We start from the raw sequence: 24,638 nt of genomic DNA on the forward strand, positions 1-24,638 counted from the left end.
AAAAGTGAAAGCCACTAACCTGGGTGTCCGTCTCTGGTGGCCATTCAGTAATAACCAGTAAATCGTATAAAATTTTTTCTTCTTCGCTTTCAATTAGGCTTTCTTCAGCCATGTTTACAGCTGTCAGAAATCTACGGCGACTAACAGGGACAAACTATAAAGAACCGCGTTTGTAACTGAACCGTTGCTATCCGTCTACCAAAGCGATTTTATAGTTTGAGTTGGCTTATTATACATGTAAATATTAGTTTTTGTAGCTCGGCACACAAGCGGTCTGTTTTATGAAATACCCGCTTTATTTTTACGAACTTCTTCACTATCCGGAACTAATATTACTTGGCTGTTGGGGGACTCTTTACTAATCGGCGCATCCGGTTGCGTTGCACTTTTAGTCGCAGCAGCAATGGCGGCGTTTTCTGGTAAGAATTTCACACTACTTCATAATTTTGACGCCGCAGTTTTAAATTACTTCAACATCAAATGTCTTTTTAAAACGACGCAAGCGCACTCGATAATTTAATTTGTTTCTTTTTATGTGACAGAAATGGGGGTAATGCCTGAAATCGCGCAGGCTGTAGAGGAGATGGACTGGCTGTGAGTTCAGCTACAAATGTGCTAAATCATGCATCGTGTTCTGTGTTACAGTTTAGTCTTTTATATCCAACTGACTAAATGTAATCATTCGGTTTCAGGTTACCTACTGACATCCAGGCAGAGTCCATCCCCCTCATTCTCGGTGGAGGAGATGTGCTCATGGTAAGGTTAGCTCTCTGCAGACATTTGGCTCCCAGACATTTGCACTCTGCTGCGAGTCTGACAGCTGACTTTTCTGTCTTTTAAGGCTGCAGAAACTGGCAGTGGGAAAACAGGCGTGAGTACTTGACAACCACTTAAACTTGAGAGAATTTTTTTTCTTAATGTCTGCACTGTGCACATTTACTTTCCTGACAGTTTCTCCATGTCCTCCTCAGGCCTTCAGTATCCCAGTAATCCAGATTGTGTATGAGACCCTGAAGGATCAGCAGGAGGGCAAAAAGGGCAGAGCTGCTATCAAAACTGGAGGAACTGGTGAGAATACTTAATGAGCTATTTGGTTTCAGGCCATATGATCTATATGCCTTCTTAAATGTCTGCATAAAAATAAAGACTTTTTATGTTTACAACACTGTATGGAGTGCTCTGCAGGCATTTGAGCTCTTTTTTTGTTTTGTCTCAGTTTTCAACAGCTGGCAGATGAATCCTTATGATCGCAGTCCAGCCTTCGGTAAGAAAAGGAAAAAAAAAAGTGCAGTGCTTCAGTCTGATTATTTTATGACTGTAAATGTCACATTCTTCACAACATCTGCTCATTGCCCATTATTGTTTGTTTCTGCTTAGCAATCGGGTCTGATGGACTGTGCTGCCAGAGCAGGGAGTTTAAAGAGTGGCATGGCTGTCGCTCCACTAAAGGTGTCACCAAAGGTGTGTAATGTACACAAGTGCTTCTGAAGTGATTGAGATTTTAATTAGGGCACTTGACAGGCATTTGATGTATCAACAAAAATAAAAGTATAATTTATTATTTATTTGTCCTGATATATTTGGGGTTTTTTGGGCTTAGGGAAGTACTACTATGAGGTGACCTGCCATGATCAGGGGCTGTGCCGGGTGGGCTGGTCTACCAGTCAGGCAGCTCTGGACCTGGGTATGTTTTCCTACCCTCTACAATCTTAATGCTAGAGAAAATGCAGTACTTTAAACAAATAGTTTGAGCAGAGCAGTACTGTGATTTGACACTAGACTTTTTGTTTTTCCTTTCTAGGAACTGATAAGTATGGGTTTGGTTTTGGTGGAACTGGGAAGAAATCCAACAACAAGCAGTTTGACAGCTATGGAGAGGTAACAGATAATGAAAGATCATGTTATTTACATGTTTAAACACTTTGGACAGTAGGTTTTAAAAATGGGTTCTCTTTGCTATCTTTCCTTTTTGCAGGAGTTTACCATGCACGATACTATTGGCTGCTATCTGGATCTTGACAAGAGCCAAATTTCATTCTCTAAAAATGGTGTAGTCTGTTTTTTATTATCATGAATCAATAACACATCCACTTGTTAGAAATAGAGAAATAACTCAAATTACTTTACTTTGGTCGTCTTTTTACAGGTAACGACCTGGGTGTGGCCTTTGAGATCCCTCAAAATCTGAAGAGTCAAGCTTTCTTTGTCTCCTGTGTGCTGAAGGTATCAACTGATAAGTCAACAGAGTCAATAGCAGAGAACAAACAGGCAGATGCCTGATTGATACCATCCAAATTTGCTCATATTTTCTGTTTAATAGAATGCAGAACTGAAGTTTAACTTTGGAGGAGAAGACTTTAAACATACCCCTAAAAGTGGGTTTGTTGCCCTGGACCAGGCCCCAGAGGGTCACACAGTCAAATCTTCTCATACAGGTGTGTGCAACCTTATTTAGGTGCTTCAAGAATGTTCTGAAAACATAGAAATTTTAAAAATAGATGCCATCTTTTGCTCTCTGTTGTTAAAGCAAGGTAAATTTTTATCATCGTTGGCATTTTTTGAGTATATTAAATTTTGTATCTCTTCTTTGATTGTGCAGGTAGTGCCAAGGTGAGTCAGGTGAAAGTGTCAGCAAATGCACCCAAAGCCCTGATCATTGAACCGTCTAAAGAACTGGCTGAACAAACCCTCAACAATGTCACGCAGTTTAAGAAATATGTGGATAATCCCAAACTCAGGTATGACTCCACGGAGATGGCATCGACACACACTGAGCAAAACCATGACTTGCAAAAACTGCATGTAGGGTAATAAGGGCACTGAGCTACATCCAGATTATTCTGGCATCACTTAAGAACATCATTTCCCTGCATTTGCCTGCATTTCCCAGTCTATTTGTTATTCCTGTTCTTGCACCAGCAGATGGAGCCATGCTATTTTGGTAATTTGTCAATTTGTCACTGCAGGGAGCTGCTGGTGATTGGTGGTGTGGCTGCCAAAGACCAGCTGGCTGCTCTGGAACAGGGGGTATGTGACATGTACAGTTACCAAAAAAAGCACTCAATTAGTTTAATCGCTGTAAAACACATCGTTGAAAGATTTTTTTTTTTTTTTTTTTTTTTTAATTGGATGTCATTTTTCCTGTTTTCCCTGTGTCATCTTTTAATTAGGTTGATATTGTTGTGGGAACACCTGGTAGACTGGACGACCTCATTTCCACTGGGAAACTCAGTCTGTCCCAAGTCCGCTTTCTGGTCCTGGATGAATGTGTATGTGCATTTTCTTTATTTTTTAATAGACTCCAAATGTATTTGTTTGTTTTTAATTGTTGATATTTGTGGCAGAGTAATCCCTGAAACCACTTCACCATTTTGTGGCTTTTCTATGTCTCAGGATGGCCTCCTGACAGCAGGCTATACAGACTTCATCAACAGGATCCATAACCAAATCCCTCAGGTCACCTCTGATGGCAAGAGACTGCAGGTAAGACTGAGCATAAATATGAAATGAAATATTTTTGTGATAACAGCAGTGAAGCATTCACAGTGGTGGATGTTGTACTAGAAGTATATTTGCAGGTATTAGTAGTTTAAGTGGTGATCACCTTATTTCCCAGGTCATTGTGTGCTCAGCCACACTGCATTCATTCGATGTGAAGAAGTTGTCTGAGCGGATCATGCACTTTCCCACCTGGGTGGACCTGAAGGGTGAGGACTCGGTTCCAGAGACTGTCCACCACATAGTGGTGCCGGTCAATCCTAAGAGCGACCGTCTGTGGGAGCGCCTGGGCAAGAACCACATCCAGGTGAGTTCCTCATGCTCAGGCAAGGAAACTGAATAAAGAGAAAAGTGCTAAAAAAATCAAGTTGAGCAATTCAGCTATATTTCAGACTTGGGCCGAGGAATATATCACTTTTTTCTAGTCTATGTAGGTTGTTGTCATGTTTTTGTCTTAGTTTAGAGTTGTGTTGACAGAGCTTTTTCCTCCGTTTCTCTGGGTAGACTGATGAAGTTCATGCCCATGATAACACCAGACCAGGAGCCAATAGTGCAGGTACGTGCAGTTGTGCAGCACAGTTCAGACCATTCAGCTTCATCACGCTAGTATAAAGTGTAAAATACAGTCTTTAAGGGTGTTTGTCCAACCACTCCAGTCAGTTTACACATCACATAAACAACACAGATGGCACTTTCCTTCTGTGAATAGCAGTAAATGTGTGTGCACCTTTTGTGTGAGTCAGAAATGTGGTCAGAAGCCATCAAGATCCTGAAGGGCGAGTACACTGTAAGGGCCATTAAAGAACACAAAATGGACCAGGCTATAATCTTCTGTCGCACCAAGATTGACTGCGACAACATGGAGCAGTACTTCATTCAGCAAGGAGGAGGTAAGCAGTGTTGGAATCATTCAGAAATTTGGTTTGAGCCACTACACAAGTTTAGAAAGTGAGGGAAATTGAAGCTAAATACGATATCCTTTAGGCTTTTTTTGCAATTACAAATTCATAATCATTAGAGGGGTTCGTGTGTCTTCTTCAGGTCCAAACAGCAAAGGTCACCAGTTTTCCTGCGTTTGCCTCCATGGCGATCGTAAGCCTAATGAGCGGAAAAATAACTTGGATCGCTTCAAGGTAAAAGATCATAACGTACTGATGCTGTTTGACAAAGTGCAGCCAGTGAATCGGCGTTTACGTGGATTGGGTCTTGTGTTCTCAGAGAAAAGACGTGAAGCTGTTGATCTGCACAGACGTAGCTGCCAGAGGAATTGACATCCGTGGAGTTCCTTATGGTATCGGAAGCTTGCTAGAAAATTATATTACCTTGCCAGATTATATCCTGTGAACGTTACATAAAAGTTGCTATATTTTATATTCATGTCAGTATGTTTTTTTTCTGCAGTGATTAATGTGACTCTGCCAGATGAGAAGCAGAACTATGTCCATCGTATTGGCAGAGTTGGAAGAGCTGAAAGGTACTTGCTTATTTTATTATTATTACTTTAATATTCATATGTTTGAGTGTTAGAGCAGGATGTAATGGTTAAAATTAGCTATTTATTATTTACTTGTTACATGATTTTGTTGTAGTTGTTAATTAAGAAATTCAAAGGAAAGAGGCATCATGGGTAGGACTCCCCCAGTAAAAGTTTTATTTTTCCAAAATTCAGGTTAATTGCAATCTTGACTATAAAGGGCAAGACAAACATGCACTCAATTCAATTCAGTTTTATTAATATAGCACCAATTCACAACAGCCACCTCAAGCTGCTTTATATTGTAAGGTAAAGAAACAAATAACCTCTATGAGCAGCACGTGGTGACAGTGGGAAGGAAAAACGGTCTTTTAGCAGGAAACAGGAAACCTCCAGCAGAACCAGGCTCAGGGAGGGGCAGTCATCTGCTGTGACTGGTTGGGGGTGAAGGGAGTACATTTATTACTATAGCTGAAAGAAAATAAAATTAGAATGTAGTAATCCAGCAAGTCTCTACTTTCAAGAGATGAAGATAAATAGAGTTCAAGTTTAAACAGTGATAAATATTGGATAATAGCAAACTAATCTGTAACCTGTGAAGGTGAAAGTTTGAATTAAATGGAGTGCAGTCTTTAAATAAGTAGGAGTAATTAGGTGAAATCAGTCTGGAAATAAGCAGCTGACAAAGGCAAAGTCTCCTCCTCCTCCTCCTCCAGCTGATCCTTTTAAAGGTCATCACTGCAGATCTTCCTCCATCTCTCTTGAAATGATCAAAATCATCATTATTGCCACCTCAAACTTTCGCACAATATGCCTGAATGATGACAATAAATTATAATGTTGAGACTCTAAATACCATTAAAATTGTCATTTCTTTTTTGACTTACAGAATGGGATTGGCTATCTCCTTAGTTGCTATGGAAAAAGAGAAGGTAGGGTGGACAGTAGACATCTGTGTAGTCTGTATATTTGGTAATTATTTTTTTTTTGTGTGTCTGTGTGTGTGTGTATGGTAATAAGTAAATGTTTCCACATGTGCAGGTGTGGTACCATGTTTGCCCAAACCGAGGCAGGGGCTGCTACAACACACGACTGAAGGAGGATGGAGGATGCACCATCTGGTATAATGAAAAAGAGGTGAACAAAGATGCACACAAACTTAAACTGGTTACTGTTTAAAATGCAAAATCATCAGTGATACAGCAGAGGGCTTTCTGAAGGGACCGTGTATGCGGCACACGTATTTATCATCACTCCTGGGCTTAGTGTGCGCCAGGTGTATAATCCAATACAGTCACCTTTAAAGCCTGCAGGGAAGTTATGTTTCATTCACATGGCACGTTTTTTTTTTTTAATTTTTTTAAATCATTATCACAATGTACTTTCACTCCTCAATCACTGGCTTCAAATTCTGCTTGTCCCCCCCACCCCACCCCCCCACCCCCACCCCCCTGATCATAGCTCCTATCAGAAATTGAGGAACATCTAAAGTGCACCATCACGCAGTGTGAGCCAGACATCAAAGTACCCGTGGATGAGTTTGATGGAAAGGTGACCTATGGACAGCGCAGGGCGTTGGGAGGTATGTGTAACAGAGTGAGAAAAGGAAGGAAAACAGATGGTAACACATCTCCACAGGACTCCAGGAATGGCTGCTTATGCACATTAAAATATACGTGTTGTTTGCATGGATTATAATGAGCATTAAACCATAACAAGGTGTGCAGTTTGTCTTTTAGACATTTATTACACCTGCTTATATGTTGAGCTTGACCAGAAAATCTGTCATCCTCGCCTAGGTGGTAACTACAAGGGTCACGTGGATGCTCTGGCCCCAACTGTTGAGGAATTGGCCACCCTCGAGAGAGAAGCCCAAACCTCCTTTCTTCACCTGGGATATATGCCAAACCAGCTTTTCAGAGCTTTCTGACCATAACCCCAACTAGCTGAATAGCACTACATGCTACTCATACACAGTGGGGGGGGGGGGACCTGAACTGTGTACATCAAAATTCACTTTTTTTTTTTTTTTTCTCCCCCCACTCAGAGATGCAAACAAAACCCAACTATTAATTTGCATGAATTATAAATTAAGTGTCATAATAACATTTGATGGTGTTTGCCTTTTTTCTCATTTTCAAAAGTTAGGTTTATTGTAAGCATTCAGTTCAGAGGCCTATCAAGACTGTTGGTCCAATTATTTTGACTTCATTTACTGCCACTCTTACATACTGTAATGTTAATTCTGATTGGTTGGATTCTTGTTGATATGGCTGAATTAATCATTTAATCATTGTATAGTAAAACTTCACTGAAAGTGGCATTCTCAGCTTGGATTTGTTTTCTTACAAATTTTTGCGTAAATAAAAGACTAAATAAAAGATGCTGCTGGGATTAAACCCGCTGGTTTGAGAGGTCCTATTTTTAAATTTGGCAATCATGAGGAGCCCATTATCCTAAAGCACACCTATAATAAAAGAATGAAGGCCATTCTGCATTAAGTACAATGTGAAAGTTGCTACCGAGGCTAAAAACTCATAAGAAAAGGGTTTAATGAGGTCATGAATATAGAGAAAATAGAAAGTAGTCATTTTCTCACAGCCATCCATTCAGTCAGGTTGCTTTTTTTAACCCTCATTACCTGCTGCCCATTGGACAAATGTACTTTAAGGCACTTCTACATTGGCAGAGGAAAGGAGGGAAAAAATAATTTTTGAAACTGAATTGGTAAATTTACGATAATGTTTTATCCAAGTTATTATCCCAGGAGTTCAAATAATGGATTTCTTTCCAACTTAACCTTGAAAAGTGAAGCAATACGATTCCCTGACTGAAATGACACCATTTTCCTGAGTTTTTAACTCATAATTTTTCCACCTTTCCACAGTCCCTTATTTTTATTAACCTTCAGTAGCCCTAATGCACTGTTGCATGTGACCTGTTTGAAGCAATGACTGCAGAAAACTTATTTTATACAGTTTATAGTCACATAGGGTTTTATATAGCTTATAAGAAAAAACTTCCTGGCTCAGAATCCATAGAAGAACTAACTATATATTTCCCCAAATATTATCACAAGAGAAATTACAAGCTTTATCAGGATGAATCTGACTCTGGTCATATGCTTCATCATGTGCTTGAGCACAACTTCAAGTCGAGCATGAGGAGTCAAAGACAGATCCTGCAGCGCAATTTTGCAAAGCGAGAGAAGATTACTCTCACTCGCTTGCTTGGTTCAGTGAAGTTTTTTTGCTATGCAGTCTCTTTCTCTCAGAGATCTTGCAGATCCAATAAAAAGGAAAGTGCTTAATGCCACGGAGAGAAGTGAACAGAGGGAAAGATTCAGAAAAGGGCATCTTGGCGTCCAAGAAAGAAGAAGCGAGAGAGGAGAGTCGCGCTGTCGAGACAAAATAAATGTGCTGAAAGATAAGAGAAAAATGGGAACAGAAATCTCCAATTTGTGGTGAAATAGGTCTTGACCTGCGTGTAACAACAGAACATCATCTGTACTGCTGGAAATACAGAAATTTGCCACCAAGCAAGATAGCAGTATTTCCCAGCCACTTTGCATGACAGCTAAGACTAATAACTTTGATATTTTCCATTCAGTGCTCAAACAACATAGAAATAATGGAGTAGGCAGTTTCTTCAAAATGCCTTTGTTTTACAATCCAAACAGTCAAAAAGCTCAGCATAAAAGGCACAATATAAGACACTCTTCCTTGAAACAACGATGCAGAAAAATAAATAAATAAAGACAAAAATTCCAAGATGCTCAGACATATCCTGGGAAATTAAAACAGATGAATAACTGCCCTCTTCAGACAAACCTACAGATTAAAGAGAAGGAAAATGATCTACATCATGGCAACATGATAGCAACATTGGGCACTGAGGAAAAAAAATATCATCCATACTGTGATCATTTCAGGACATATTTGGACACTTTTCAAGTATTTGGTCCCAGGTGAATCTTCAGGATCCAAGAAAGAGGCTCCATCACAACCTGATGACCTGAACTGTATGTCCAAACACTGAGAGCATCAAACCCCAAGCACACAATGAAGACTTCCAAGTGTGCTGTCCCACTTGAATTAGCTGGATCCCTGGATTGCTGAATGGTAACTGTACATGAGGACACGGGGAGCATGTTGATTAAAGAGGAGCGAGAAAAGATTTCAGCCAAGTCACACCAGAAAGTGAACGCACAAAGCGACGATGAACAGGAATGTGAACTTTAACGATCTGCGCAACAGACATGCTTTACACTACACACGGGGAAAAAATAAACAGTGGTTACTGTTTGAATTAAGTTTCCTTCAGTGCTGTGAAAAGCTTTTTTTTTCTGTTGCTGGAAGAAAATTAGTTTGAAGACTAAGTTGAACCCAATCGAGGTGTGAGTTCAAAGCCTGAAGAGGTGACCAGGTTTCAATGCTGTTAGAAATGACACTAAAAGGCTTCTGTACCACACACAGAAATGATTTAAGCCATTTTCCCCCTTTTATAGTCACTTCCAGTGCGTTTTCTCATTTGTGAAAATAATTACAAGATGGTGAACTTTCCTTTGTAGATGCAATATTTTCTTATCCAGATATTTGATGCATCTGTTTTGGAAAAATTGTTTGCTCCTTTTGGTGATCTTTCTTTTAAAAAAAAAACACTCAAACATAATTTTGTTTGCTTTGTTTATTTTGTTCAAAGTTATTATTATTGTTATTTATTTTTGATGGTTTTCATAAAGAACTACAGCAGTATATCAGGTGTTAGTATTCATAGTACTGTATTGTTCTTATTTAAATCTAAACTGAATAAAAAAAGCGCTGTCCTATTGTAAACTGTCAGGTCAGTAGGTGTCACAGTAGGGAACGTATCAGGATCTGTAAGAATGAGAGACATCATTTGGCTGCATCCCTTCTTCTAACAGGCCTCGTCACACAGGCATCTTAGAATAAGGGGATCATTTTAAGTGGACTCAACAGGTTTAGAAGAAAACTGAAATATGCACTACCATGTGAGCCAAACATTTATCAGGTCTGTCAGAAACTTGGCTTCGTACTGACTCAACAAACCAAAACAGAGAGCTATGGTCAAATTCTTGTGCTTTCAAAATAAAGGTCTTACATGTGTAAATAAAATGTGACAGCAGCAGGTGACACAGCAGTTACTGCAGTCGTTGCATTACTGAGTGGTCGTACCAATAAATTAATTCGACTTTTGTACATTTTTATTTATGCAAGTAACTGATTAGGTCCACAGATTTGTTTCACATTCACACTTTTACAATGCACCAAGGATGGAGTAATTTACATGCATGCAAACAAGCTTTAATACACACAAGAAAAAGCCTGTTCAAATAGAGTGTCCCATCCTTCCAGTAGACTTCACTTGCATTGGCTTTTTCTTGTGTCTTAGAGCTTGTTTGGAAGCACGTGAATGCCTCAGTCTTTGCTGCGTGCCCCTCATTTGGTGTTTTTATGATGGTGAACGTGAGAGCTGTCTAACAATTTGGGCTTTGTGGTGATTTGGTACCTTTCCATTTTCATACTAATTAGTTGATTCACTGCCCCTTTTGTCCTGTAGATTGATGCATTTTCCTCCATTCTAAAACTGTCTACCTTGAGTCCATATTTATAACATGCAGTGTTTCATTAGTGACCAAAGTGGTGCTTATCAATCAGCAAGCTGTATCCTAATGTTTGAATCCATAAACCATTTATTTTTTTTTTTTTTTGTGAGAGAAAAGTGTTCATGTAACCTCAGAGTACACCAAATAACACACACAGCTGCAAAAATAAAAAGTTACAACATTAAATTTCGAACAGTTTAAAAAAAAAAAAAACATGAACTATGTGTTCAACTTTATAGTATAGCTCTATGGGGAAAATTGTCTGTGGGTTATTTCGTGACAAACCGTCACTCAATAGCTGACTGTCCTACACTCTTATTTTGAAGTCCTAGCGCTTTGCTGTCGCCGTCACTTCCTGGGAGAGCTGTGCAGCGTTTATAGTCTCCCTCCTGAAATTGAGGAATTTAACTCCGCTACATCTTTGAAGACGTTGTCCGCAAAGTGCATAGTTTTACAAAGTGAGAAGCGTGCCCGTGTGAATATTACGCACACTTTGGGTAAGCTTAATGTTTGCGTGCTCCTTTTTGACCCTGCTTTGCCGGTGAAGCGGCTGTTTGTAACGACTTCACATCGCCATGTTTAGGTGGAAAGTAGTAAATGCAAAACCTCGATGAGGTTTTTACTTAAATTCGACCACTTTTAGCACTGCTGTTCATTGTTTCCGTGCTGAAGAGACGCAGGGAGCATCATTTCTAATAGTAATAACTGGAACGTGCCATGCTTTGTTTTCGAAAGCTTGGTGAATTTACTGTGAAGCACTTTACTGTTTAGAAGCATTTTATGCAGTCAAAATATTCGCCATCTGCTGGCCAAAATGCTTTGTTTGGAAAAGACTCTCCCAAGAGGTTTCACTTTTAATCAGTAAAAGTGCCATAAATAATTATTGTCTGTCTCTTCGTTTAAGTGCTGTGGTAGATTGACAAGACTACATCCAATTTGACTGTCTTGACGAGGAATAACTGGTTTGTTTGTTTTTTTTTTTTGCCCCACATTCACTGACGTAGAGCTCACAAACAGGGGTCCTTAAAGTGGATGAGGTGGTGTCTAACAGAGCTCCGTATGTTTTTCTTTCTGTAATAAAGAGCTGTGGAAACAGGGCATGCATTAATTTACAAATAAACTGTTTGATGCAGGGCTACGCTGTACCCACAGAATGTCTTTGCTACTTGGATGGATGTCTGTCTAGGATACCAGAGTGTGGAACAGACATGCTGGAGCAAGACTTGGATAAGCTGATGTTGTGCAAGGTAAGTAGCCAGCTTAAGGACACTAACGCTTCACACACAAATCTGGGGTTCATCCATTTTTCCGAAATTGTTCATATATTGTACTAATACCTTCAGAACTAGGCCTGTCACAATAACAAATTTTGCTGGCCGATTAATTGTCACAGAAATTATTGCCATAAACGATAATATTGTTTGGAGACCATTTTAAACTATTAATGATAATGACATAATAATGCTAGTACATACTCAAAGATCAAAAAACTTTAATTTCAAAAGAACGCTTAACACTGGAACTTGAACACAAAATAAACAAAACTAAAAACAAAAATAAAATGGACTCTCAATCTCCGTTAACAAAAAATGCACTTGAGTAAAAAACTAAACACAACAAAAAACCAAACTCTAAATAAAAACTACGTTCAACCAAAACAGTATGGATTATTAAGTCTGTAAACTAAATTACCCTTCAAAAACTAATAATCATTAGTTTTAAATAGAGAAGATGGCCAAAACTGCCAGTTTTATAAACAAAAAGTGCAAACTAACAAAAGCACACTCCATTTCAATAAGAGCAGATGCCTCAACAGTCCATAAGCAGATCTGTAGCTACTTTAGTCTGGCAGATTCCAAGCAAGAAATACCAACATGTTGAGTTTGTGTGGCTAAAGGCAGGCTCTCTCAGGAGTAGCAATGTTTCCAGATGTGCTAAACATTCTCTCTTTAGCGATTAAGCGAACTACGCTGTCTGTGAGCGCGCACCTTTTTGTATGCTGTCTGACGATTAAATGCTCCAGTGACGGTGGACTGTCAGGTACTAGAAGACGGAGGCGGCCCACCAGTTGTAGTTTTTTTTTTTTTTTTTTTTTTCCCAGCTGGTAAAACTGCTTTGGATGATTGTGCTTTAGGTGCAGGTGCGAGTTGGTTGTATTGCTGCTCTTACAGTAGTTGCTACCGTTTTATGACAAATGCAACATACCAGCTCGCAAAGGTTCAGCGGTTCGCCTCAGTCATTTGGTTTAAATCCGAAGTGCTCCCACACTGCTGCTGCTACGTTCGACTTTGAAACCAATTCCATTTCGGGTTTTCTCCCCATATATCAAATAGCGTTTCTTTAGTTTGCTAACTCCTCACGGGGCTCAGACGTACAAGATGATGCGCCTCGGCTGGCTACCTGACGCGGTAGTTCACTCCCTCCTTGCTAAGGAAATGAGAAAGGGAGGGGTCAGTGGAGAGCACCAGAATTAAGCCTTTTGCCATCCAGTGTTATCAGTAGAAAAAGAGAGAGACAAGAAGAAACAATAAAGCTGATAAATAAAAATTGTCAACCTCATTTTAAGTTATCGTGCGATTAATTGATTCAGAACTGCCTCATACTATGCAAAAGCACAGAATATGCAGACCAGGCTTGTAAACAAACATCTTTCAGATTGATAATAATTTAATTTCTGTCAGTTATCATCCATCCATCCATTTTCTTCCGCTTATCCAGTTCAGAGTCTGGGGTGATAGGGCGAGAGGCAGGGTACACCCTGGACAGATCGCCAGTCAGGGCTAACACAGAGAGACAACCATTTGAACACCTACAGGCAATTTAGAATCATCAATTAACCTAACCCCACTAACTGCATGTCTCTGGACTGTGAGAGGAAGCCGCAGTACCTGGAGAGAACCCACAGAGGTGCGGGGAGAAGATGCAAACTCCACACAGAAAGGTCAGAGCCAGATGGTGGAGGGGCAGCAAGGTGGTTAGCACTGCTGCCTCACAGTAAGAAGGTACTAGAGTCCTGTCATTTATAGTTTTCTAAATTAAATTCATGATAACGATGAGATGACTAAAATCTAAAAAAAACAAAACATCTTCAAAGGTGTAGGCTTTTGTGTAACTTTTATTTTCTTCAAACAGATTCTTATAAGCAACCATCTGTACTAGGTTTCATCAGCAGAAAAAGAGACAAAACAGAGGACCAGAAAAGTTTAAGACTTTTCCTGCTCAAAAGTACAGTATATTGTACAATGCATTCTCTTGAAGTAAATTAAAAATAAATAAATATCTCAGGCAGACCGGATTTAATTTTTATTTTTTTTTTTAATGAAAAGCTTCCAGTTGCTCCCTTGCTTAGAGCTGCTGGCTTTTTTTTCTTAGATTAGCTTAAGCAGTTTCTCTAATACACCTCAAGGGGATGCATTTCCTTGTGCGGAGAAATCAGGGGGTGCAGTATTAAGTAAGAAAGTTTGTTGATTTTTTTTTTTTTTTTTTTTTTTCTTTTGTCTTAATGATTCTGATTCACTAACATGCATAGTGGTAGAGCAAAATTGGCTGGTGTGCATGTTTCATGCCTTCAATGGTAATTTTGCATCTATTCTGTGTTCAAGCTAAGAACATTTATACCATTTGATTTTTGATTTGATTTTTCTCAAGAAACAGGTTTGTTATGCATAAAGAGTACACACAGTGTCATTTGGGTGTGACCAAAATGTACTTAAAACTCCAATGCATTGATTTTACTTGATGTCTTATCAAATGTCCAGTAGTTCTACAACAAATCAAAAACCGTATTTGCTGCTTGAACTTAATCAAGAAAAGTGAAACTTATCTCTAAAATCTGCTTGTCGCTTCACAACAACTTTGCTCATTTGTAGTCTTTTGGTTTTGGGGGGAAATTTAATATCTTTACATTAAAAAGCATAAATAAAATTATTTAGATGTAATTACATGGTGATATAATAAAAAAAAAAATTTAAGGGCTGCAGTCAGTGATTATTTTTGTGATAGTAAATAGGGTTGGGCTCTATGGCAGATTTTCTGGAACACAATGCATGATCAGAACCCTCAGTCTGCTCCTCAGCTGAGGTTATGTGATCACCTTATTTGTTCTGCAAATGGTTTCATGGATACAAAGACACCCCTGAACTCAAACAAAGTGCTGTGACTCAGTTTTTAATAATGCCGTCTGAATGTATGACTGCAATCATCAACAATAGAAAATCAACATCAGGTCACCCATCTTTACAGCCAAGGATACAGTGTACAATTTTCAGCTACCTTAGATAAAAGATCACCAGTGCACAAGAATTGTTCATGGGTTTAAAATAGCAAAAATAGCAATACTCAAACAAAATTCTGACAGTGTCAGAAATTAAGGATATAATCTCACTGAAACAAGTAGAAATGCAGCTTGAAATGGAGTGCTGATTAGCATGACACTACCATTTGCAGAAGAAATAAAGCTGAATTGAATAGATGAAAGTTAAAGATGGGGAGGGGGTCTACTTAAGATGTTGCAACAGGAACTTGTTTGTACAACACGTGTTCCAGTGCTGAGGGTGATGTAGCCCTGATTCAGTAGGACTATATCAGCATGCTGCCTACATGTGTCAGACTTTATCTTCTGCCCATTGTTGCGCACTGTAGCTTGCAGTGTACTAAGGTAGCTGTAGTCTTACAGTGTCTATGTGCCTCAAGTCCAAAACCCAAAGCTTATAAAATTATAATGAAGATGAGAGAATGTACACAATCTGATATTTTTCTGTTATTTTAGAGTGAAAATGGTACAATTTGACTTTAGTGAGTTAAGGCTGCTATATAATGTATATTTTTTATATTTTGTCCCACTCTTGGCTAAATACAGGAATAGGATACTCAAAGATCTATGAGTGCAACTGACGATGGAGGACACCAACCCAAATAATCCAAAGGACAGCAAAAGGATGGATGCCAGCACTGTCTGGCAGTGGCGGATTATGCATGTAAAAAAATACTCAAGAAGTCCTGAACCATTCCATTATAGCAATAAAATTGGATTGGATTTTAATGTTGGATCCATGGCACAGAAACTGGATTTACAATTACTGACAAATGGGGTCATGCTTGAGATCTGTGACTTTGCTAAAATGGTTACAAAGGGTAAAAGCCACTTTATCATGAACATTCTGGAGAATAATTTTGTTCTTGGATTGGAAAATGAGCAACAGAGGATTCATTTGAGGGCTCAAATTTCACACAAACTCAAGGATCTGATGAGGAGGCCTCCTAAAGAAAAACTTGATGTTGCTGCTCTTTTAGGGTCGTCTTTTGTGCCAGAATGTACCAGAAACTTCAAAAATGAACCAAACGTGGGAGCACATCCTCAGTATGCTGGTTTCCAGGTGAAGAAGGAGGATAATGGTACATATACAGGCAAATTTCCCTGTTCACAGACACCATCTGAAAAAAAAATGGATCGACTACATGCTGATGTCAGTGATGATGATGAAGAAATCGAGTGCTTAGGGGCACAGTTGAAAGAAGAAATAAAAGGAGATATTCTCCCTTTCTCATACCCTTTCTGTCAAGAAATAGGTTTGAGCTTTGAGAGCGGTGCAAAACAAAGCCTTGATCCAGGTTTACTGACAAACGGTATGATGGTAGAACTGGTAGACTTCACCAGAGTACTGATTGCATCCTACAGTTCTATTATTCTCAGTGTGCTCAAGCACAATTTTGAACTTGACCTTCAAAGTCCACAGGGCAAAAAGCAAGTTTTGTTTGGGGTGTCACAACTGCTGAAAAGGAGGAAAAAACTTAAGACCACCAGTACAAAAATAAGTCCACATTTTAAGAATGAGCTGTTTTCGTTTGAGACAAATCCCTTTAAAAGGGCTCCAACACAGTTGACTATGGAAGAGCTTTTATATGAGAGCTTGAAGAAAAGAAGAAAGTATAATGCAAAAGCAAATATGCAAAATGAATGTGACATGGAAGAAGAGGAAATGGAAACGGAAAGTAACATGTGGAAGCTGCGCGCTAACCGTGTGAAACAAATCCTCCTAGTACTAGACAAAGAGTATTGTACATTCTTCAGGCCCAATAAAGCAAATCTAGAATTCAATATTGGATTTGGGCCCAAGAAAAATTTGAGTGCTGACTATCTGACCAATTCTGTTCTGTACAAAGTTGCTCGATTTGCCTTGGCAATGAATTCATCCCAGCAGGAATTCATCATGGAGATTCTTGAGAAGAACTTTGACTTAGGCCTGAAGAACAAAGCCCATAAACCTGCCTTTGCATGCGAACTTATGAGTAGAATAAGACAGCTGCAGAAATGTGAGGATGCAGTCAAATTCTCAAAAGAGGTTTTTGAAATTCCTCGTCCTGTGCCATCAGTCAAAATGACATCTCAGAGAACAGACAGTGTTGGTCCTGACCTCAGCAGCATATCAAGTGTGAAGGAATCTGATGTTGCTTCCTCACACCCTCCTGACTCACATGCTGAAACTGAACTAAGTCTAAATGCTACAACTACAACAAAGTTACCAGTCGGTTCACATGAAGCGGAACCCAATCCACACTATGAAACCAAACCTGAAATAAAGTCAGAGAAAAGTGTCCATCCTTATCCCTTCTGCAAGGAGATTGGTCTGAAGCTGCATGTCAGCTGCAGTCAACAAAAAAACAAACTTGGCATCAACAAACTGAACAAAGGAGTGATGATGGAAGTGTCAAACTTTGCAGACAAGTTGTGTGGGACATTTGACCAGATTTGTCTGGATGTTCTCAGACACAACTTTGACCTTGATCTGCAAAGTGTTGATTGTGACCTTGCTAGAAATATTCTTGCACACATTCCTGCTGCAAATGAGGAAAGAAATCTAGTGACCCGTGTAACCCATGGGAAATCGAAGCACCCGAAAAGAGATTATCCAATACTCCCAACACTGAATTGCCAGAATAACTCAAACTCAAACACAGAAGCAGGTAGTGCTGAGTCTACTGAGGCAATCATACACAAAGATGCAAGCAGTTCCACTGACACGGAACAACAAGATGACCTCAATTCAGCGCTGTGGAAATTGCGGGTTAATCAAATTCAGCATATTCTCTCAGTGCCTCACGGAGAACATTGCCCACTTTATTCTTACTCCAGGTGTAAGAAATTGGGCATCAACTTTAATGTCGGATCTGGAGTAAAACAAAATCTTGACCCAAAGTTACTGACCAATGGTATCATGGTCGAAGTTAACACGTTTGCCGAAGCGATGCTGTCATCCACAAAAGATTTCATCACAGCAATCCTGGAGTATAACTTCGGTCTAAATTTGAACAGTGAGGCTTGTCGCAGTGCCTTTGGAAAGAAGCTTATGCGAAATTCCGGAGCAATGAAGACAAAGAAACTAGCTGCCTCTCAGAAGAAAATACTTTTTCAACTGCCCGACTCAAAATCTGCAGATGAATATGCTCCATATTGCCCCAAATGCTATCAAGATAGAAATAAACTTTGTCAAGATGTATCACAGACGGGCGACACACCTCAGCAGCCCCAAACTGTGACTGACGTTTCTACTGATGCAACACCACAAAGTACTAAAAATGATCGAATGTCTATTTCTGCAGCAATAAGGAAGACGATTATGAGCTGTTACCCCTCATGCAGGAAAATGGGTTTAAGATTGCGGGTGGGCAAAACTCACCGTAAACGTAAACTTGAAACGCGTGCTTTGACCTGGGGCGTTATGTGTGAAGTGTATTCTTTTGCCAGGAAACTGAGTGGAACAAAACATAAACTTGTCAACGATATTCTTGAGCACAACTTCAACTTGGACAAACAGACTCTAGACCTGAATCCTTCAATGTTGTTCTGCAGAGTACAGCCACGAGAAGGAGAGCATGTCTGGTTTAATGAAGTTTTTGTTATTCAGGCACCTCGTAAATGTACTGTTATCGGGGTTAAAAGGGATGGGCAATCAACCATGCAGACAAATGAATGGAAGGAAACAATCAAAAGAAGACAGCTGGACATGCAGGCAAAGAAGAAAAGAGCCATGCTGTCAAGTGATTACACGGTGGATAACATGGGAAGGATTGGATTTGATGAAATGGGTTTGGGCCTAGATCAAACAGTAGAAGGCGACTTTTGCTACATGTGTCCTATAGAAGCAGACACAATCACCGATTCAGAAAACAGTGGGAATGAGGACGATATAGAAAACCCAACAACATCTCACATCTCTGCTTCTTTCCTTACCACCACTGATGGTTCCTCCAGTTCAGCAATCATAGACACAGATATGGACCCACCCTCTCCAAGTCACCCTGATGAAAGTGGGCTGCTGGGATATGAAGAGGAGGAAGAGACTCCAACAGAAGCACCAGAGGAAATTGAAATGAAAGAACAGGAAATGGAAACTGAGAGTAACATGTGGAAGTTGCGTGCCAACCGTGTGAAACAAATCCTCCTAGTAATAGACAAAGAGTACTGTCCATTCTTCAGGCCCAAGAAAGTTAACCTAGAATTTAATATTGGATTTAGGCCCAAGAAAAATTTGAGTGCTGACTATCTGACCAATTCTGTTCTGTATAAAGTTGCTCGATTTGCCTTGGCAATGAGTTCATCACAACAGGAATTCATCATGGAGATTCTTGAAAAGAACTTTGACTTATGCCTAGAGAGCAAAAGCCACACTTACACCATTGCTTGTGAACTGATGAATAGAATAAGAGGGCTTCAGGAATGCGAGGATGCAGTCAAATTCTCAAAAGAGGTTTTCGAACTTCCTGATTCCATGTTGTCAATGAGCACGACATACCAGAGCACAGACAGCAGCAGAATGATTGAGTCTGATATTGCTCCCTCGTATGCTCCTGACTCGGATAATGAAACCGAACCAGGTTCACATGTTTTAAGTATACCAGGTTCACCAGTTGGTCTAGCTGAAACTGTACCCAAAACAAAGTCAGAGGAAAATGTGAACCTGTACCCCTTCTGCAAGGAGATTGGTCTGAAGCTGCATGTCAGCTGCAGTCAACAAAAAAACAAACTTGACGTCAACAAACTGACTAAAGGAGTGATGATGGAAGTGACAAACTTTGCAGAAAAGTTGTGTGGGACATTTGAACAGATGTGTCTGGATGTCCTCAGACACAATTTTGACCTTGATTTGCAGAGCATTGATTCTGACCTTGCTAGACATGTTCTTGCACAAATTCCTGTTGCTATTGATCATAGAAATGTGGCAACCTGGGTAGCCCAAGCAAAGCAAAAGAACACACGAAGAGATTATCCAGTAATCATGAAACTGGATTACCAAAACAAGCCAGATACAGAAGCGTGCAGTGCTGGTTCTACCCGAGCAGTCACACACCAAAATGTAAGCAGTTCCACCTATGATAAAAAAGAAAATGACCTCAATTCAGTGCTATGGAGATTGCGGGTTAATCACATTCAGCACATCCTCTCAGTGCCTCATGGAGAACATTGCCCACTTTATTCTTACTCCAGGTGTAAGAAATTGGGCATCAATTTTAATGTAGGATCTGGAGTAAAACAAAATCTTGACCCAAAGTTACTGACCAATGGTGTCATGGTCGAAGTCAACACGTTTGCTGAAGCAATGCTCTCATCCACAAAAGATTTCATAATGGAGATCCTGGAGTACAATTTTGATCTAAATTTGAACAGTGAGCTGTCTCGCATTGCCTTTGCAGAGCAGCTCATGCAAAACATTACAACACTGAAGTCAAAAAAATTCAACCTGCCTCAGAAGAAAAAGCTTTTTCTACTCCCTCACTCAGTCTTCATAGAGGATTATACTCCAGACTGCCCCAAATGTCATCAAGATAGAAATTGCAAGCTTCCCAAGGATGACTCTTACTCTAGTAACATGCTTCATCAGCCTCCTGTTGTGACCAGCAGCATCTCTACTGATGCAAGCTGCACAGGACAAAAGCATCCAGATGATCAAACGTCTTCTTCCACATCAATAAAAGAAACAATATTGAGCACTTACCCGCTCTGTAAGAAAATAGGTTTAATCCTGTGTGTGGACAAAGCTCACCCAAAACTTAAACTTGACACGCATGTTTTGACATGGGAGGTCATGTCCGAGGTGTATTCCTTTGCCAGGAAGCTGTGCGGAACAAAACACAAGCTCGTGAATGATGTTCTTGAACGCAACTTCAATTTGGACAAACAGAGTCTAGACATGAATCCTTCAGTGCAGTTCTACAGAGTGAATCCACACGATGGAGAGCCCGCCTGGTTTAGTGAAGTTTTTGTTATCCAGCCACCGCGGACATTTCAGATTATTGAGAGTGTACAAGAAGAGCTACCTGCCGTGCAGAGAAATGAATGGAAGGAAACAGTTCGAAAAAGACAGCTGGACATGCAGGCAAAGAAGGAAAGAGCCATGCTGTTAAGTAATAATGCAAGTGCCGTGACATTAAGCAAAAATAAGCAGAAAAATCTGTATCCTGTTTGCAAAAAAATAGGTTTGGACCTGGATGTCTCATCAAAATTAGCAGACAAAAATAAGCTGCATTTAAAGTTGTTGACATCATCAGTACTGTTGGAAATACAGAAATTTGCAGCCACGAAAAGAAACCAGTATTTCCCGGCCATTTTGTTTGACATCCTAGACTATAACTTTGACATTAGCTCACAACATCACAGGCGCTGGGAATTTTCAATAGCTGCAGCAACCAAGTTCCATTCAATGATCAAACAGTATAGAAATACAGGAGTAGAAAAGATCTTCAAATTACCACTTCTGTCTGGACCCAAATTCCCACAGAGCTCAAGACAAAATCCACAAAATGAGAAAAGTCCTCAAAGACTGAATGACAACAAATGTGTGCAGCCAACAACATACCGTGCAATCCAAATGCAACCTGTGACAATAATGCAGATGAATGTTACCCCCATGAACATCCCTACAATTACCTCCGTGTTTACACCTATCATCACCCCTGTGGTTACCCCCATGATTACCCCTACAATTACCCCCATTTTTACACCTGCAGTTACCTCCATCAATACCCCTACCATTACCTCAATCAATACCCCAACGACTGTAGGTTGTGACAGTTTTCTTCCCGGAAACCTCCAGATTAAAGAGGAGGAAGATGATCCACGTTATGGCAATATGATACCACCACTGGATGCTGGAAAAAACTATCACCAAGGTAATGATCATGTCAGGACTGATTTAAACACTGAGGCTGTCAAGAATTTAGTCTCAGGTCACCCTGCAGGATCCCTAGGGCACAAATGTCCAGCCTCTGAAAGCAATAATGGGAGCAAATCAGAAACACCATCTACTTCACAACTTGCTGTTGGATGTGTGCAAACTTTATGTCTGAATAGTGAGACTGTCATAAAAACAGAGTTGGATACTGAGGGATCCCTGGATTACTACATGGTAACTGTCGGTCAGGACACTGATATCAAAGAGGAGCAAGAACATGTGCCAACTGAACGTGCAGAAAGTGAAGTGGACATTAAACAGGAATTTGAAACTTAATAGTCTACACAAGAGACATGTGTTCTACACTAAACACATCATGGAAAAAACAATTGAATAATGTTGTGAAAAGCTTTTTGTTGTTGATGGAGGAGGAGAGTTTGTTTGATGACTTTTGTTAGAGCTGTCTGAATCTATACAAACTAATAAACATGTGGGCTCAAAGCCTGAAAAAATGGGTCATACTGACCAAAAGGTTTCAGTGTGGATGGCTGCAGCATGCAATTCTCATGTATCACACATTTCAGTGTCATTTATTTCCCTTCTGTAGCCACGTTCTAGTACTCTAATGTGTAAAAACTTTGTTGAACTTCATGAATGCAATTTTTTTTTTTATTCAGCCCATTTGAGGTATCCTGGTCTGTTTGTAAAAGTTGTTTTCTTCCTTGGTTCTGCTCATTTTATTGCATTTTATTTTTTACTCTTTATGATATTTCACTTTCTAAATGAGCAAAAATAGTAATAATAGTAATTACTGTGTAAATGTGTATATACGTATTTTTCAGATAATTTTCCACAATGGCAACAATAATGAAAACTTTGTAAATTACTAAAACTTGTAATTTCTTGAAGCTGCAACACAAATAGATGTATGTATTGATATTTGAGATAATGAACACCTTGATAGCTCACTGTATGTACATTTTGTATAAAGATTTGAAAGCATTTCATATCCCTGTGTATCTTCATGGTGTAGTTTTTTATATATATATATATATATATATATATATACATGCACTGTAATTACCAAAATAATTTTTGTCTCTCTAATGGCTAATCCACCAGTATGCACAAGCTTTTTCTGTTTTTAATGCTAAAATATAATTTATCTGTTAATTTTCAAGTTTACTGTTCAACAAAACACAGAAAAAAAAGCATATTGTTATTTTTGTTTTGTTTAAGATGCCAAATCCCAGTTGTTTGCTTGCATTTCTGAACAGAAAAGTTAGTTTTAGTGGCTGAATCTTATTCTTGATCAATTTCTGAGCAAAGTTCGGTGCACTGGCTGAAATTTGGGTATAGAAACATGTATTTAGTTTATTTACCAATTAAATAATTTATAACAATTTTTTTTTTAAAGATTTCTAAATGATTTGTCTTTCCCATTTTTATGGCAGGTGGTGAAATATATTTCTAAGGATTAAATATGCAGTACTTGTCTGAAATTTTCATATTAGCAGCTTAAAGATGAGACTTGATGTATAATGCTGATGTAATACTGAAACTGGGCTGTTGATGGTGCTCCATACCAGCATAACTTACTGTTACCTTTTGGGACCTTCAGTACTGTACAAACCTTATATAACATTAATTACACATGGCTGAATCTCAGAGGAATTCCCTCATCACACAGGCCTGATAGAAAATGTTGGTCTAATAGGTTTATATGTATATGAGCGGTATGGGCCGCATTGCTTGGACTGCAGGAACATGTCTTTAACCTCCCCCAGCAAACGTCAAAATAGCCACAAACGTAAGGTTGAATGGTTACTGTCATAAAGTCATAAATGTGAAAGCATAAACAAGTAAGGGAAGTTGACACCCTGTATAACAAGTTTTGATTTAGGTTCAGTCAAACTATCTGACCACATGTAGCTTTTCAGTACGGACATAGTGACATGAAATATGTGGTTATGCTGACACTGAATACTTGTGGGTTTATTAGCCATATATATGCAACTTATTAGCTCATTTTATTAAAATGTTTGAACATTAAAAAAGTACAACAAAGTTTAAGCTGCTGTATGTGCCGGGGCATTTATATGGCTGCACACAGTCACTAATCAAAGAAAGCTAAAGCAAGTGGATATAGGAATGAAAATTATATCCCCAGTTGTCTAAAATAAAAACTTTGGGAAACTATCAGTTCTTGTTTTAGGTGGACTTTAGACATAAATATGATGGCTTACAAGTCAAATAAAGTGGGGGTTGAAAACTGGTGTAGAAAACAATTTTCAGGCTCATGTGCATCCCTGCGACCTATTAAGGATTTAAAATGTGAAAAGTGGAGCTGCACAAGAATTTAAACACAATCTTGTGTTGGATAATTGTTTTGCAAAGTGGAAAAAAAGTATTTAGATATTTTACTTAAGTAAAAGTTGTAATGTACTAAAGTAGCTTATTAGTGCAGAGATAGTATAATCAAAACATTTCTAAACTAAATGTACTCACTGTATGCAAAGACATTTTTCAGAATCTTATAATATTTTTGGATCATAATTATTGATATATTGATGTGTATCACACTTTGATGTTGCTTCTGATGATGATTTTAATGACATATTGCTCGGTAGCTTGATCCATCATAACACAATTCATCTGCAAAATAAATAACTACAGCTTTAGAATAAATAGTATGAAATGGAAAGTACAGTAAATATAGCCAACGTATAGCAAAGTAAAAGCAGAAAACAGCATAACATGGAAATACATGGAAGTATTCAGTAAAGTATATCCCCACTGCTTCTATTCATCCTCTCATCTAATGGTGTGTGGAACTGTAAGATTAGCAGTACCACCCCTGCTAGAACATCTT

General features: G+C 39.1%; 3 protein-coding genes across 4 annotated transcripts in view; 2 read left to right on the forward strand and 1 right to left on the reverse strand.

Moving 5' to 3' along the window:
• nbas (NBAS subunit of NRZ tethering complex) overlaps nt 1–145 on the reverse strand; it is a 213,334-nt gene extending 213,189 nt beyond the window's left edge. The window contains exon 1 of the mRNA XM_030720998.1: nt 20–145. Within this exon, the coding sequence (XP_030576858.1) occupies nt 20–112 (93 nt within the window). The 5' untranslated portion in view covers nt 113–145. The remainder of the gene's footprint in view (nt 1–19) is intronic.
• Nucleotides 146–173: 28 nt separating this feature from the next.
• ddx1 (DEAD (Asp-Glu-Ala-Asp) box helicase 1) lies at nt 174–7,293 on the forward strand. The gene is made up of 26 exons (XM_030720999.1): nt 174–419; nt 543–594; nt 693–756; nt 842–871; nt 972–1,068; nt 1,217–1,264; nt 1,378–1,461; nt 1,601–1,684; nt 1,802–1,878; nt 1,976–2,048; nt 2,147–2,223; nt 2,321–2,435; nt 2,600–2,738; nt 2,967–3,027; nt 3,171–3,269; nt 3,394–3,483; nt 3,617–3,805; nt 4,003–4,054; nt 4,242–4,388; nt 4,540–4,631; nt 4,717–4,789; nt 4,900–4,972; nt 5,862–5,904; nt 6,014–6,109; nt 6,434–6,554; nt 6,772–7,293. The coding sequence occupies exons 1-26, from the start codon at nt 404–406 to the stop codon at nt 6,900–6,902; spliced, it is 2,223 nt and encodes a 740-aa protein (XP_030576859.1). The 5' UTR covers nt 174–403; the 3' UTR covers nt 6,903–7,293.
• Nucleotides 7,294–10,961: 3,668 nt separating this feature from the next.
• On the forward strand, nt 10,962–23,169 carry LOC115774833 (uncharacterized). 2 transcript variants are annotated; one of them, XM_030722273.1, is made up of 4 exons: nt 10,962–11,095; nt 11,732–11,845; nt 15,457–18,406; nt 18,763–23,169. In XM_030722273.1, the coding sequence occupies exon 4, from the start codon at nt 18,872–18,874 to the stop codon at nt 22,100–22,102; it is 3,231 nt and encodes a 1,076-aa protein (XP_030578133.1). In that variant the 5' UTR covers nt 10,962–11,095; nt 11,732–11,845; nt 15,457–18,406; nt 18,763–18,871; the 3' UTR covers nt 22,103–23,169. The 2 variants fall into 2 exon arrangements, with proteins under 2 accessions (XP_030578133.1, XP_030578132.1); XM_030722272.1 differs by having other exon boundaries at nt 15,457–23,169.
• Nucleotides 23,170–24,638: the final 1,469 nt, after the last annotated feature.

Source organism: Archocentrus centrarchus, chromosome 24 (genome assembly GCF_007364275.1).
Source record: "Archocentrus centrarchus isolate MPI-CPG fArcCen1 chromosome 24, fArcCen1, whole genome shotgun sequence".
Classification (NCBI taxonomy): domain Eukaryota; kingdom Metazoa; phylum Chordata; class Actinopteri; order Cichliformes; family Cichlidae; genus Archocentrus; species Archocentrus centrarchus.